The sequence below is a fragment of the Siniperca chuatsi genome, linkage group LG21, assembly GCF_020085105.1.
Source record: "Siniperca chuatsi isolate FFG_IHB_CAS linkage group LG21, ASM2008510v1, whole genome shotgun sequence".
Lineage (NCBI taxonomy): Eukaryota > Metazoa > Chordata > Actinopteri > Centrarchiformes > Sinipercidae > Siniperca > Siniperca chuatsi.
In genome coordinates, this window is record NC_058062.1 from 21,766,562 (window position 1) to 21,780,848 (window position 14,287).

The 14,287-nt window shown below is 42.2% G+C and overlaps 2 protein-coding genes across 18 annotated transcripts in view; both read right to left on the reverse strand.

Annotated features, from left to right (window-relative positions):
• Window positions 1-312: 312 nt before the first annotated feature.
• hoxb2a (homeobox B2a) lies at window positions 313-8,641 on the reverse strand. Its single transcript, XM_044182171.1, has 2 exons — window positions 3,400-8,641; window positions 313-1,865 (listed from the first exon to the last, which is right to left on the reverse strand). The coding sequence occupies exons 1-2, from the start codon at window positions 3,881-3,883 to the stop codon at window positions 1,021-1,023; spliced, it is 1,329 nt and encodes a 442-aa protein (XP_044038106.1). The 5' UTR covers window positions 3,884-8,641; the 3' UTR covers window positions 313-1,020.
• Window positions 8,642-8,887: 246 nt separating this feature from the next.
• hoxb3a (homeobox B3a) overlaps window positions 8,888-14,287 on the reverse strand; it is a 100,059-nt gene continuing 94,659 nt past the window's right edge. For 16 of the 17 annotated variants that reach the window (XM_044182154.1, XM_044182160.1, XM_044182161.1 and 13 more), the window contains one exon: window positions 8,888-12,899. In XM_044182154.1, coding sequence (XP_044038089.1) covers window positions 12,028-12,899 — 872 coding nt within the window. In that variant the 3' untranslated portion in view covers window positions 8,888-12,027. The remainder of the gene's footprint in view (window positions 12,900-14,287) is intronic. The other variant, XM_044182162.1, reaches the window with a different exon arrangement.

A 14,287-nucleotide genomic window follows, 5' to 3' on the forward strand; every position in this document is an offset into this window, starting at 1 on the left:
ATAGGCATATTGCTATTTGCAATGTATAAATGAATTATGAAAATTATATAGGCATATACTATAAAGAAATACAAATATTGTCCACTATTACAAGTAACAGCAGCCAAAACATTATAAAAAATGCTAATAGGTCTACTGTTGAATACTCACTTTGTTTTATATTTAGGCTATTATAAAATTGCACTGTATTATTAGTGTTAGCTGCATAAAAATAGATTTACTGCATGCCATATGTCTAATTATTATATAATTATATAAGTATGCTATAGGTATTTAGCACTCCTTGAAGAAAACGACATGGGCCACACCGTAAATGTTTGTGGGTTTTTATTATTATTATTATTATTATTATTCCACTATGAAAATATATGTACAATAAATAATTTGAATTTTCACTATTAAAGAATCTCAATAAATAAACTAGGGTCTAAAACTCGGGTCATCAGCAGGGCTTCTCTCTCGTCTTGTCTCGTTCAGAGAGAGAATTAATTCATTCTTCAGTTTCGATTTTCTAAGAGCAGTCCAGCTATCTGCCCCTAGACTCCGTGAACAGTTCCTGAGAAGTTATTAAGGATCCATGAAGCTGCACCAGAATGGACTAGAGGAAACAAATCCACGCATACTGATTCACTAAGGATTCATAATTTTAACAAAAAATATCAAAAACAAGAAAGGCAATAAATACCTGAAATTTGGACAAGGGGAGAGAAAAAATCCACAACTTTTCGGTCGTGAAAAAAAAAACTATTTTCCTTCGATGTTTAAAATAAAAAAAAATGCATCTCTCTTAAACTACATTATAGCTGCAAATTAAAACCAGCAAGAATACGAAAAAATGTATTTAAAAACGAACATAATTTTCATTCAGAAATGTTTCAGGAATGTTGCCGAGAAGCTTTTATGCTTTTTAAACAACAGAGTCCTCGCCGAGTTCTGTCTCCTCTGCTCGATTGTTCGTCCACTCCTTCACTTGGTTTTTCATTTAGATTTTTCGTTCATATTTAAACGTTGCAGATGGCCTCAGAAGTTGAGGTGCTGCAGGTCTATGGTGCACAGTGTGCTTGTGAACAGGTCGAAGTCCTCCTCGGAGAAATCCACCGGACTATCCAGGGAACTCTGCAAGCTGGGTGACAGGCAGGCGTCCCCGGCAAAGAAGGTCAGGTCGGGGAGCGTGGATGAGGAGGCGGCAGGAGGAGCAGAGGAGGAGGTGATGGAGGAGTCCGGCTGCTCGGAGAATGACGATTCGGACGCTGTGGCTGCTGCGAGCCCGACCTCGCAGAGCTGCATTAGGCCCGGGTTGTCAGCGGAGTTTGTCGCGGCGAATGCCGGCGGGGAGGGGTGAGTCGCAGCAGCGTCAGAGGAGCCAGATAACCCTGGCAGCGGTGGGCGTTCGGGACGGCTCAAACTACAGCCCTCCTCCGGCGTGGGCTGTGCATTGTCCCCGCTGTCATTAGCGTAGGAGGTGGGAGCAGCGACCGAAGATGGATTGCCGCTCCCCGGCTCCCCCTCCGATGTAGCCTCCCCGGTGCCAGATGCTTCCAGCGGCTGGCTTGAGTACGGGGATGAGGCATCGGCGCCTTCGAGTGGCTCAAACGCGCCCGGGTCGCTGGATTCATTGCCTCCTCCACCGCCGTCCCTGTGGTGCGTAGTCTGGCGCTTGTGTTTCATCCGCCGGTTCTGGAACCAAACTTTGACCTGTCGCTCGGTCAGATCCAAAAGGGCAGCGATCTCCACCCTCCTGGGCCGGCATAGGTACTTGTTGAAGTGGAACTCCTTCTCCAGCTCCAACAGCTGTGTGTTGGTGTAGGCCGTGCGCAGCCGGCGGGACCCGGCTCCTCCACCATCCAGACTCGCCTGGCTCGGGTCTGCAGGGAGACAAAGACAAATAAGGGAGGGAGACCGAGAGAAATTATGTGGATGATTTATTGTACAAAATCTTTTGAAACTATTCTATTTTTTTTATTTATTTATTTTTTATTTCGTTTAAACTTCAAATTGTAATGTACTTCAAGAGAGCCCTGTAAAACCTCCACAATTTTATTGCGTGCAAGATTTTCAGAACTAAGCTGCTTCAGCATCGAGCAGAAATCCCCTCGGCTCTTCTGTCTGTAATAAAATACAAAAAGTCTCATAAAAATACTCCTTCCAATTACAGTAGCAGCCAAAGCCATAACTGTAAGAACGGAACAATTTGTTAAAGGAAAAAAAGAAAGGAATAAAGAAAAGAAAACTCAGATAAAGACAGATGATCATAATGTCAAAGTGGGTTTCATTCCTCTGTAAAGCCTGGAGTGCAGCGAGCCTGCTGTGAGAGGCTGCAGCATGTGATCAGAGAAATGCAGACAGGAAAATAAATAAATCATGGGATAGGGAGGAAATGTGCAGGGAAATGTGGGGATGTCGATGTGAAACAAATGTGGCGGTATCCGTCATAAACATAACTAAAACCCTGAATGGCTTTATAAATGAAATAGCAGGAAATTGGGCGAGAAGATGAGAAAACAAAAATTTCCATTTAAATGAATGGGGGTTGGATTTTGTGTTTGGAGAAGCGAAGAATAAGAGGGAACAAATATTAAGACGCAGTGATTGTTATTCAGGTCAGTGTAAAAGAAATTACCTAAATCCAAGAAAATCAGATTTTGCGCAGTCTGTATCCTGTGTGGATGTAGCTCATACACCCAACCCCCACCCCAACAAATTTTGTCCGGTATCTTTGCCTCGCCGTTATATTTCCTACCTCCATCCAATATGGCTACCATTTCAGTTGTCTTATGAATATATAATACTAGGACGATGCTGCTGCTGCTGCTGCTGCTGATAGCAAATCACACCACTCAGTGAACAGAATGATAAAGGCTGCAGCAGCAATCATCTGCAGGATGGATAAAGAAAATTTAAAAAAATCCTCCTATGCGGGTCTTTATGCACGATAAATAATTCTATATGGACATAATGCAATGCAATGAAATGTAGGCTATAGACGGTACAGAACTAACGGGATGTTGGGTTTACTCAGTGTAAAGCTGAATTCTACATATTGATCCTAAAAATGACAGAGATGATGTGTGTAAACATTAATGGGTACATATTTAAATGCATAATGAGGGAGTGTGCAAAGTGCTGCACCATAATGCAGTGGTCTAGATATGGCTTCCCTGTTGACACAGCATTACAGCACTGCACAATACACACACACACACACACTGAGGACGAAAAAGACAATGCCATCTAACAACATCCATGGTGTGTGTAATGAATGGTAGGTTATTTCTGAAGTGGAAGTGAAATGAAGATCCAGACAGAAAATTAAAACACAGGCTGCGCACCCCTCACACTCCCACCACACACACACACACACACACACACATAGTGGCTCTTGCATCCCAGTATACCGACCTGTGGGGGACTCGATGCCCGCCGAAGCGTACCCGGAGGCGGTCGGCGACGGGGAGGACGAGGCGGGGGGGATGATGGATCCGCTACTGCTGGAGCTGCTCCCAGGCTTGGGGCACTTCTTTGATGACTTCTTCTCCTTCATCCAGGGGAACTCGTGGGCCAGCGGACCGGCCGGGGTGACCGTGGCCGTGCCAGGGGCCTGGCCGGGCGGGCAAGGCTGCTGGGCGGATCGGTGGTGCGTCTGGAGGCCATTAGTGGCGGAGGTTCTCCGGTTCTGCTGGCTCCTAGCAGTCGGTCTCGGCTGGCTGGCTGTGCAGGGGCTGAGGCTGGGGATAGTGTGCTCGAAGGGAGGCGGAATTACTGTCGACTCCTTGATTGATGAAGTTTGAAATGACTCCAGGATGGCGGGGAAGGACGTCAGGCACTCTGCTAGGGACGGCTGGCTGTTTATAAAACCGATCTCCCTCTCAAATTCAAAATTCATAGCTCCCTCAAACCGGTTTCACCCTCAAACGGCGAGACCCCCGAACAATCCCTTCCCCAAAATAAAAAAATAAAAAAAGACATACACACACGCACACTCACACACGCACACAACACAATATGGCTTCTTAAACAAATAAAACGAAATGAAAAAACGTACGAGCATTTATGCTACCGACCGCAATGGCGTAAATGCGGTGGCTATATAATAATTGTGTATATTGGTGATATTACTAGCGTATGGGGACCTGGGTAGGCTAAACTGAAGAACTATGGGGCGAAATTGCAGCCAATTCCTGGTCATGTGACCCAAAACAGCCAATTAGGGGCCCGGCCTGGTGGCGGCGATGGCTGTGGGTAGCAGCATTATTATTTTTCCACCAAATGCTGTGGCAAAGAGGGGCTGTATCACATGATAGTTGCTATTGTTTTGCCTTAACGGGGGTAAATTCTGGGGAGAAAAAAAACGGCAAGGTGGCCGGTCGCCATGTGCGCCATGTGGGCGGCGGGTCGGCGCATCCCGGCCCGGTGTTACGCACAAACAATAGAGCGTCTCTCGGACATGTTTTCGGTCCTCTGGGTGATGTAGTGACGGTTAACATTAGGTGAACGGAGCTTTCAAGCACCGTTTACAATATGGCTCCTTTAGAAAAAAAGTACTGTTTACAGAACTAAGCTCATTAATCTTATAACGTATGACAGAGAGTGAAAATCCCCAATTTAGACACAGAAAACTTGGACAGGGTTTTAGATGGCGCAGAAGCTCAAGAGGAGAGGATGATGAAGATTTCTACTCAGCGGTAGTGAAGATGAAGCAGATTGGCTTCTAACAGAGGAAAGACATAAAACTTAGATTTAACTGGGAAGCGAGGGAGCCTGTTGGTGTGTAAGTGTAATTTTTCTGTATTTAATAGACTTCTTCATGTATTTGGGATTATGCTTTTTTTGAAACAGTCGTTGGAGCATTCGTCAGTGTGCGTTTGCGAGAGATAGAAACCTACTGTCTAAATATAATCTCACTAAAATAGTCTCTGCACACAAGCTCCAAAATTCTTCGTGCAAGCTACCATGGTTCTCACTCATCCCCTCACTCCAGTATACTGTGTGTGTTAAAAATGCTCAGTGTGTTTACGCAGAGAGAGAGAGAGAGTTCCCAGTGTGTTTGCGAGAGATAGAAACCTACTGTCTAAATATAATCTCACTAAAATAGTCTCTGCACACAAGCTCCAAAATTCTTCGTGCAAGCTACCATGGTTCTCACTCATCCCCTCTCTCCAGTATAATGTGTGTGTGTTAAAAATGCTCGGTGTGTTTACGCAGAGAAAGAGGGAGAGAGAGGGAGAGAGAGAGAGAGAGTTCACAGCGAGGTCGCTCCTGCAGCTGGAAAAAGGAGGGGAGAGCGCAGGCCTCCTGTTCCTCCTAATAGTAAAAATAATAATACAGCGTCAATAATATCAATGCTAATAGTAAGTGAGGGTGTGCTGATGGCTTTAAGATTTAACAGGACGTACATGTAGATTTTTTATTAAGATCAGGAACTTGGGAGTTCAGCAGAGGGTATTTTGGGGAGGACCAGAGGAGCCCCGAGTGGAAAAAAAGAAGTGCGGTGATCAATCTTTCTCTCCCTGCAAAGAGACTGACAGCAGCCCCCCTCTCCCTAAATAAAAAGGAAACCTCAAGTCTTACTCTCTATATCTCTCTCCTTTTAGGTCCATTATTCGCCATGTTTTATTATTTTTTACAATGCTTTTACGCGCAGCAAATACGCGCATATCATGACGAAATATCTCTTTAAAAATGACTCAGTAACCAGGGACAAATTGATATAAGCTATTTATCTCGCACCCCATTCTCCCCCCTCTTTCCCATGCCATTTGGCTTCGCCCCCTGGCTCTGAAAAAGAGGCAGAAAAAGCAGAAATGTGTGTGGGAGTGAGGGCCATTGAGCGCAGCAGAAAGCGCAGGAAGTGAGTAGGCCGAGGCTGCATGAACACACACCACAGACAAGCCCAAACACAGCAGACACAATCTGCTGACTGAGCTCCAACATCACAATACTGCACCAGTTTGGTTTCTTTTCTTTGTCTCATTTTTAGTATGTCTCGATTTTATAATTCTATTTTTATTTTTTTGTTAAATTTCGACGAGTTTATTGGGAGTTTTGGAAGAGAGCAGAACCCTTTTTCCATGCTAATCATTACATGGGACGCGTGGATTGGTCGACTGAAGATGGGGATTTTTGACTTTTAATTTAATGCAATTTTATTTTGCAGTCCCTTCTTTTGTTTTGGGGTTACTTTTAATGGTAGGGTAAATCATGTATTTTTGCTTCCAGAACCTACGTTTTAATTTGTTCTAGTTAATTGAATCACTAATTATTAATATTTGAGATTTTTATTGGTTCAAGACCTGTTTCCGGTTTTTAAAAAAACAAAGAAAAGAAAAAGCTTCAAAAGTAACAGTTAATGAATTGTAGTTACTCATTCTGTTTAGTCTGCTGAGTATAAATGACCAGGGATTTTCTACTATTCGTCTAGTACTTAATGCTAACTAACATTTTTGACAGGTTCTCTGCCTAATATACGTAAAAATCGTAACCTTATTAAATTGCAGTTATAATTTTGGAACACTACTCCAGATCAGCTGGCTGCGAGCGTGTTCTACAGTAGTAGCTGTACTGTTTTCAGCAGTAACTGCGTTGCTGAAGCCGAGCCTAGCTCTCCGTCTGTTTTTATGAGGCAATAAATTAGATCCAATCTCTGCTTATTGGTGTTTTTATTGTCTGTTAGTCCAACGGAGATGTAAAGGGAAGTACGGCAATTATTTATGGGAGCCTGATTTATGTCCCAAGTTTTATGCTGCTCTCAGGCCTCTGAGCAGAAGCGCGTGCTAGAGAGAGAGGGAGGGAAAGAGAGGGAGAGGGGTGGGGTGGGGTTAGAGACCACGTGACTGGGACAAGGCGCAGGCCTCCTGCTTTTTTTAGTCATAAACATAAACACAGGGCACACATAGCTAGCAAGAGGATCAGTATTTGTTTGTGAAAAAGAGAGATAGCAAGAGAAAAATGAAGCTGAAAAGAGAAAAAAAATGTTAAGCTAAAATGTCTGAACTGTGAACTGTTTGTTTTTTTTCTCTGTTTCAAAAAAGCTCTCTGCTCTTGGCTCCCCTACTAGTTCTGCAGTTAGGCACAGGCGACTTATCTTGGGTCTCCTATCTGTTGAAAAAGGTGGAACCTTTTTCCCCCTAAGAATGAAAATTAACGTTCTCATCAATCCAGACAGCTAATAATCAACAGTCAATTATTAAACAGTGAGTAATTCAAATGATGAAAATTTTAAATTGTCAAACAGGGGTTTAATTGAATAGTAAAATGCTGCACTAAGCCATGCAAGAAATATGTCAAGAAAATACTTGACAAATACTTATACGAATACAAATACAAATGTTTATGCAGAGGAACAGAGTGTGTTGTGTGAAACTCCTGCAGTGATGGATTTGGTTCATTCTGTTTTTAGCTCTAAGTCCAGTGCTGATTTGGGTTCAGGTTTAGAGGTCAGATAGGGTTTCAGTGTTTTGCTCTGAGGACACTTCAGCAGCAGGGATTGTGTGTTTAAGAGTCGTTTTGCTGCCACTTTGCTACTCCAAATAATTGGTAACTTAAACATGATAACAAGTTAATTTTATAATTTAAAACCACGGCCTGCATTCAATTTTCCAAAATTGTATCTTTTTTTTTTTTTTTTAGAGAAATGGACTCTTAAATGTTTTCTTCAGAACCAGTGACAGTAATCACTGCTGAATACATCCATCAGAAGCGAAACTGTGAGGGTAGATTTGATATCGACACCAGACACTAAACTATCAACACTGGTTCTGAGTGAGTTTGAGCTTTTTCTGTTACTGAACACGGACCTTCAGACAAAAACAACAGAGCTCAATTTTTCCTCCTTAAAGAGAGGTCTCTAAAAAATCAAGTGGCAACAAGTATCAGGTTTTAAGTACAGGAATAATTCTTAGACCTTCACTAGGATGCAGTGCAGTATCTGACATTAGCATCAGTGGATCGTTTGTGATAGTAACTGGTATGGTAAATGAATACCAGCCACCAGCAAAATAATAGTGTTATAGCTGTGCTTGGAAAATTAAACCTTCTCTGGCAGCTATACTTTAGCTTCTTTCTGTCTAGTTTGTAAAGGATAAAGGAGGCTAAAAGCAGATTTGACGTTTTCCTAAAGGTTAAATATGTTTTCTTTTTATTTCTGACATGTTACATGTGGCTCTAGGCTTCATATTTAATTATAGGGAAAGTTTTCTGACAGTGATGTCATGCTGTAGCCTGAGGTATCAACTTGATGTTCAATGCTGGCATCAATGTCAGGTCATCCCTCAACCAGAGACATGCTGTTTGAAAGAAGTCACACCAGATCTGGGATTCATGAACAGTGTTTTGTGTCCGCAATCATCACATCATAGAATATACATGATCCCTATACTGGAACACAGACCAATTACTCTACATCGCACAACATAAAATGTTAACTTCTCAGTATCTACAAAAAGCACTCTTGTTTTGGGTTTCAACACTTTCTATCATTGAGGTCAGCTGATTTTAAAGGGTTTAGTAAGATGACAATTCTTTTAGAAGAATATGTCATCCTTCTAAGTTGATAATCAACAAAAATATGCACCACCACTTACTTTAAAAGTTTGTTGAGTTTTAATCCCGGTGTGCAATTATTTTCATATTTTCATAGTTTATGAAGTTCGCCACAGCTGGCAGCCAAGAGGCTCCCAGCAGTGCAAAGGGCTGTTTGCATGTTGCTATGACAGTCAATACAATTGGTGTCGGCATGGTTTTCACCTGACAGGAGCACTGCCTAACAAAGTCTTATTGCACTTTCTGATGGGACTTTCTAAGTTTTCGGGATGATGATGTAATTATTAAATTAATTATTTATGAAAACACAAGTCTTCACTCCTGAGAATCATAAAAAACTGACGATAGCTCTGAATAACATAACATTTTATTAAAGAATTGTTCGACAGACAACTCTCTCAACAATCAAAGAAAAAGGAGCTACAAAGGACAAAGAAAGGAGTTTTTTTCTCCAAAAAGACTTGTTCTTTTTCCAGCTAATAGTTTGTCTAAATTTTCCAACTATGCACGGATGGGTCACCAATCCCCATCCTTGCCTTTTCCCCTGTACAAGCCAAGACATTTATGTACAAGGGTCATTATATGAACATAAAAACTACTTATTTTCTTCTAAAATACAAGAACTAAAAAATGTAACTTCAGTACAATGGACAAGAAGAAACACAACATTGTTTTTTTTCTTTCATAACAGGTGAATACTAAAAAAGTACAGTATTTTTTCTCGATATAAATACATGAAGGATAAATAATAATAATACAAAACAGAACGTCTTTTTAAACTGGCTATAACAAATAAATATTTATATATGAATGTTCACTTGAACAAACATTGGCGAAAGACGCATTGATTGGAGGGCCTTCCGTCTTCAAAATAAGATTTTATTATTATTATTTTTTACCTTTAACCATCAAAATGTAAACTCTAAGTGCAACGATGATGCCCAGATGTGAAAAGCGTTTGTGTAAATCTGCACTTTTAAAAACCATATGACAGGTTTATTTCCAGAACAGCAGAGAGTGTAGTAAGAGTCAAACACACAGCTTGTTTTCAGTTTTGAACACTGGCTGAAACACTCTGTAAGGGTCTCGTGTGTGTTGTCCCTAACTCCCCTCACTGATGGTTCAAACAAATAAACCCAGTTGTTTTCAAAATGTGCGATACACGTCAGCTCAGGTTTCTGGGACATGCATGTTTGTTCAAATATATACCCTGTATCCATGTTAAAAGTTAAGATATGTGAGAACAAAACAAAACAATATATAATGTGGACTTTTACGCATTGGTGTCCGCTAATGTAAGTGAACCCTTCCAAAGTGATAGTGAGAGGGGAGAGAGAGAGAGAGAGAGAGAGAGAGAGAGAGAGAGAGAGAGAGAGGTGGGCAATGACTTACCCAAACATAAATAAATAGTGTTCTCCACTTTATATTTACCCTGTGTCGATGATGTGCTAAAATAAGAACATTAAAAATTTCTCTTCCATGTCCTCTCATGTGTTTGTTTGAAGATGTCAACAGCTGGCATAACCTGGCTGTGGATGTGTGTCAATGAAAGGAAGCTAGCTTACCATTGCTGTGTGTGTGTGTGAAACAGTGATTAGCTAATGTAGCTTAGCACAAATGTGTGCTTATGGGAGCTAGTTTAGCCTTTGAGTTTGTAGCTTCTTAAACCCTGTTAGAGTGATGTGAGAGGTGGTGAGTGCATTTGTGGTGATGATGTGTGTGTGGGGGGGTAGTCTGTGGCGGATTGTGAGAAATTTTGCCTCCTTCAGAAGCCATGTGCTACTGCCACAGACAGGAGACGGTGGGTTAGTAGTGATTCAGTCTGGATGGACAGAAACGGGTACGGCAGGAGGCAAAAACAGACAGTGAAGGAAAGACCATCCAGTGGTTTTTATGTGCTTTGTGGAACGAGGGGAACAGAGGAAGACGAGTGCTGCCAGCTCGAGCCATATATTTCTGTTCTCCCTCTCTCTCCGGCTGATGGAGAGGCAGAGTCCTCCACATAGCTCAGCTTGGCTGACAACAACATGTGTTGCCTGGAGGGGGAGAGAGCTCAGCGTCATAAATCTAACCACCTCGTTTACTGCCCATTAACATCTCAACTATTTCATTTACCAGGCGGGAGAACTGTTTGTATATGTGTGTGTCTTAGGGGGGAGATTTTATTATCAAAGTACAATTTTAAACCCTGTACTAGCTCTAACAGAGCCATTACAGGCTTTTTTACAACATGGTAGCTGAGCTACTGCTGCAATTTGCTCCGCCCACACAAAAAGTGTTTGGATAAGTCCAGTAATGCATTAAAAATCCATGAAGGAAAACTTGTATAACTAGTAAATAATAATGCTGCAATTATTTTGCTGAGTAACTTAAATATACCACATTATAAAGAGAGACTTTTCTTTCACTTTAGATTATTTTTTGGTTTCTGAGAAATATTGTTCATCAAAAACTGATATCTCACTTTTTTGACATGTGCTTTGTTTGAATACAGTAGTCCATATTGCATTTTTTTGATTTTAGATTATCAGTCTAATGAATACTAAACAATGGTGCTCACCATATATCCTGTTATGCCATACAGCTGCCGATATGTCTCTGCACCAGTGCCACAAGACAAGCTTCCTGATATTTATTGTCCCTGGGGGACGTGGGAGACAATTGACTGTACACCTCGTCTCCCACACCTACAATATGCTTCACTGCTCTGGGACCAAGAAATAGACTCAGAGTTTAGTGTAAATTGCTCTAAAAAGATCATTGTTAAATGTGTAAGCATGGGTAAAGGAAACCAAGAGTTCTAAAAAGAAACATTAATTACTGATAATTTACATTGACAGCAGTTTTGAATGTGTAAGTTAAATTAACCATTTTTTATGGGAAGGTAAAAAAGTTTTAGTTTTCTTTTTGCCTGTATGAGGATGTAAGGTTTCAGTAGTAGAGAGTTCTACATGTTTAAGTACATTGTGATCAACTTAAAACCAGATTCAAATTCATTGTGTGTGTACACATACTTGACTAATAAAACTGATTCTGAGTTAGTAAGTTTGGTCCCTGCTTAAAACATTTTAGGAAACTACCATTGATTTCAGTACTTTACACAGCAGAGATGTGCCTTTTATTGACTCTTTTGGCAGCACGAATGGTTTGGTTTGATTGCTGCTACTTGATAATCGTCACAACCTTTGTCTTTTTAAAATTAAACTGCCCCTTCAAGGTAACAGTGAGCCCTAATCAGACTTAATGGAGCTATTGGTGAAGGCAGTGGAAACAGGGTGGGGCTGGACAACACCAAACACTGATCGTTCCCCTTTGTGTAGTGCACAGGACAAACCACTGGATGGTTCCTGTCTGTCTAGTTCTGTCTCTCCTGCTGTCCCGTTGCAGAAGTAAAGTCTCCACGTGTTAGTCTGTTAGTGAGTCACGTCGTGTTACGTGTTCTTGACGTCTTTACTATTTCCTACGTTGTCATTTTTTTTTCCAAACCTGCTACAGGTGAGTGAGCTTGGGTGCTTCCTGGATTCTGCCCTGAGTCGAGGTGTGGTGCGCCGACAGCTCGGTGTACGTCGGGTGTGTGGGAGGGTCACAGGGACCCGGGGGGGGCCCTCCACCCACGTGGTGCTGGTTGGTGGCCGACATGGGCCCCGCGCCATTGTAGTCCATGGTTTGGTGGTGGGGTGGTGTGGGGCCGAGGTGGTTTAGCCCATACATGGAGGGCCCCGAGCCAGGCATGGGTTCCACATAGCTGCCACCCCCCACGTAGACTGGACTGGCCTGCATGTTGGTGGGAGTCCCATAGCCGGAGCTGTTGGCCTGCACTAGGCCATGGTGGGGATGGGGTTCACCATAGTCTGGGTCTGGGGCACCATACTTCTGCTGAGGGGGGCAGCCCTTCATGGGGACATTGGAGTAGGCAGTGGACATGGAGTAAGAAACTCCCTGGTGGGGCTTGCCAAAGGATTGCGGAGATGGCACGTCATAACCTGCCCCTCCTCCCCCGCCTCCCCCTCCCATGGAGTGCATTGAGTTGAGGAAGCTGGCGGAGGACTGCATGGGTAGGGGTGGGGAGCCAGTTGGTGAGGGCCCTCCAGAGCTGGAGCTCAGGCCCTTGGACTTCTGGTCCTTCTTGTACTTCATACGTCGGTTCTGGAACCAGATCTTGATCTGGCGTTCGGACAGGTTGAGCAGGTTGGCCATCTCCACGCGCCGCGGCCGGCACAGGTACCGGTTGAAGTGGAACTCCTTCTCCAGCTCAACCAGCTGGGCGCTGGTGTACGCCGTACGAGCCCGCTTAGATGACGCTGATGACCCGCTGGTAGGACTCTTCTCCCCACTGCTACCACTCTCAGCTCCTCCTGATGCTGAGGAGTGAAGACAAAACATTACACAGAGAAAGGGCAAGTGAGAAAAATACAGGGAAAATAAAATGAAAAAATGAAGAGGATACAGGGAAAAAAACAAAGAAAAACTATCAAAAGAAACATGGGAGCACAAAAACCCAAGAAAATTAAGAGGGTGAAAGTGGGAGAAATATACAAAAAAGGAAGAAAAGAGTGGTAATGAAAAAAGGAAGATATAGTAAGGAAAGAGGCAAAAAGATGATGAAACGAAAATTGAGAGACCCAGAGAGGAAGAGAGAATAAAACACACTCAGGCTGCATGCTGGAGGAAATTGAAAGCATTCAGGTTCTTAATAAAGCAGAGGGGGGTATGGGCATGCTGGCAGAATTATCCCTTGATATTAGTTGTCAACACTTCATAACAGTGGCAGTTATTAAGAGACAGAGGGCCCGGCACTGGCCGAAGGCAACTAAATTGCATCTTGGCTAGAAAGACAAACCCCGACAGCAAGAGCAGATGCAGCATAAGGACTATGAACAGGAACTGAGGTTGACCTGCACTCTCATCGCCAAGAAAAGTCAAACTTCTCACCACATTTATGTGATAGTTATACTGACTCCTAATAGAGCTGAATTATATTCAGAGACTTGCTCAGACACTTGGGGGGAGGATTTTGAACATGTTTTTGTTGATGAGGATGGTGCTGGGTTTTAAAAAGCTTGTATCTACAATTTGTTTGATTTTTTTTTTTTTACTTGATTTGATACCACTGTTGTTTATTTTGAGTGAATTTCATGACCCTTGGGCTTTGGATACCAGTGGAAACCTGCTATCTACTGGTGCATTGTTAGTCACTCATAGTGAGTGCAAGTGATAAATGACAATGTTTTTTTTTTTTCATAATGGTAATGTGTATGTTACTCTCAGCAGGAGGCTAATCATTTAGTTTTAAGGCCTTAGAACCTGCTAAACTTCAAATCCACCAGCTGCTGTCACTGCTTTATAAGACACGTGTTTAACTGAATAAGATTCGCAATGATAGTTGGTTATCTGACACAAAACACCTCAACTAGTCAAATATACTAGCCACAATGAACTAGCATGTAGCTGATGATTATCGTCCATAATTTCCATCAGTTCTGCAATAAAGTGTTCTGCCTAAAAATTGTTAAAATTAAATGTTTGCAGGATGCTTCATATAATTTGTTTGCAAGCCATAAAAGCTGGTGAACCTCAAATCAGCTACTGTCACTTCTTTATCAGTCAGATGTATGTTTAGACAAAAACAGCCTGGGTTGAGAAGATTAGTAAAAGTAAAGCCCCTTTCACACACATAGTTTTACTAACAAAAAGAGAATAAAAATAATGATGATATAGCAATATAAATTGCAAAATAAGTTTTACAGTT

Excerpts from the sequence above, each read along its gene's own strand:
- hoxb2a (XM_044182171.1), bottom strand. The coding sequence starts at position 3,883 with ATGAATTTTGAATTTGAGAGGGAGATCGGTTTTATAAACAGCCAGCCG. Across the intron at positions 1,866-3,399 it reads GGGCATCGAGTCCCCCACAG|ACCCGAGCCAGGCGAGTCTG; the intron begins GTCGGTATACTG and ends GTCTCCCTGCAG.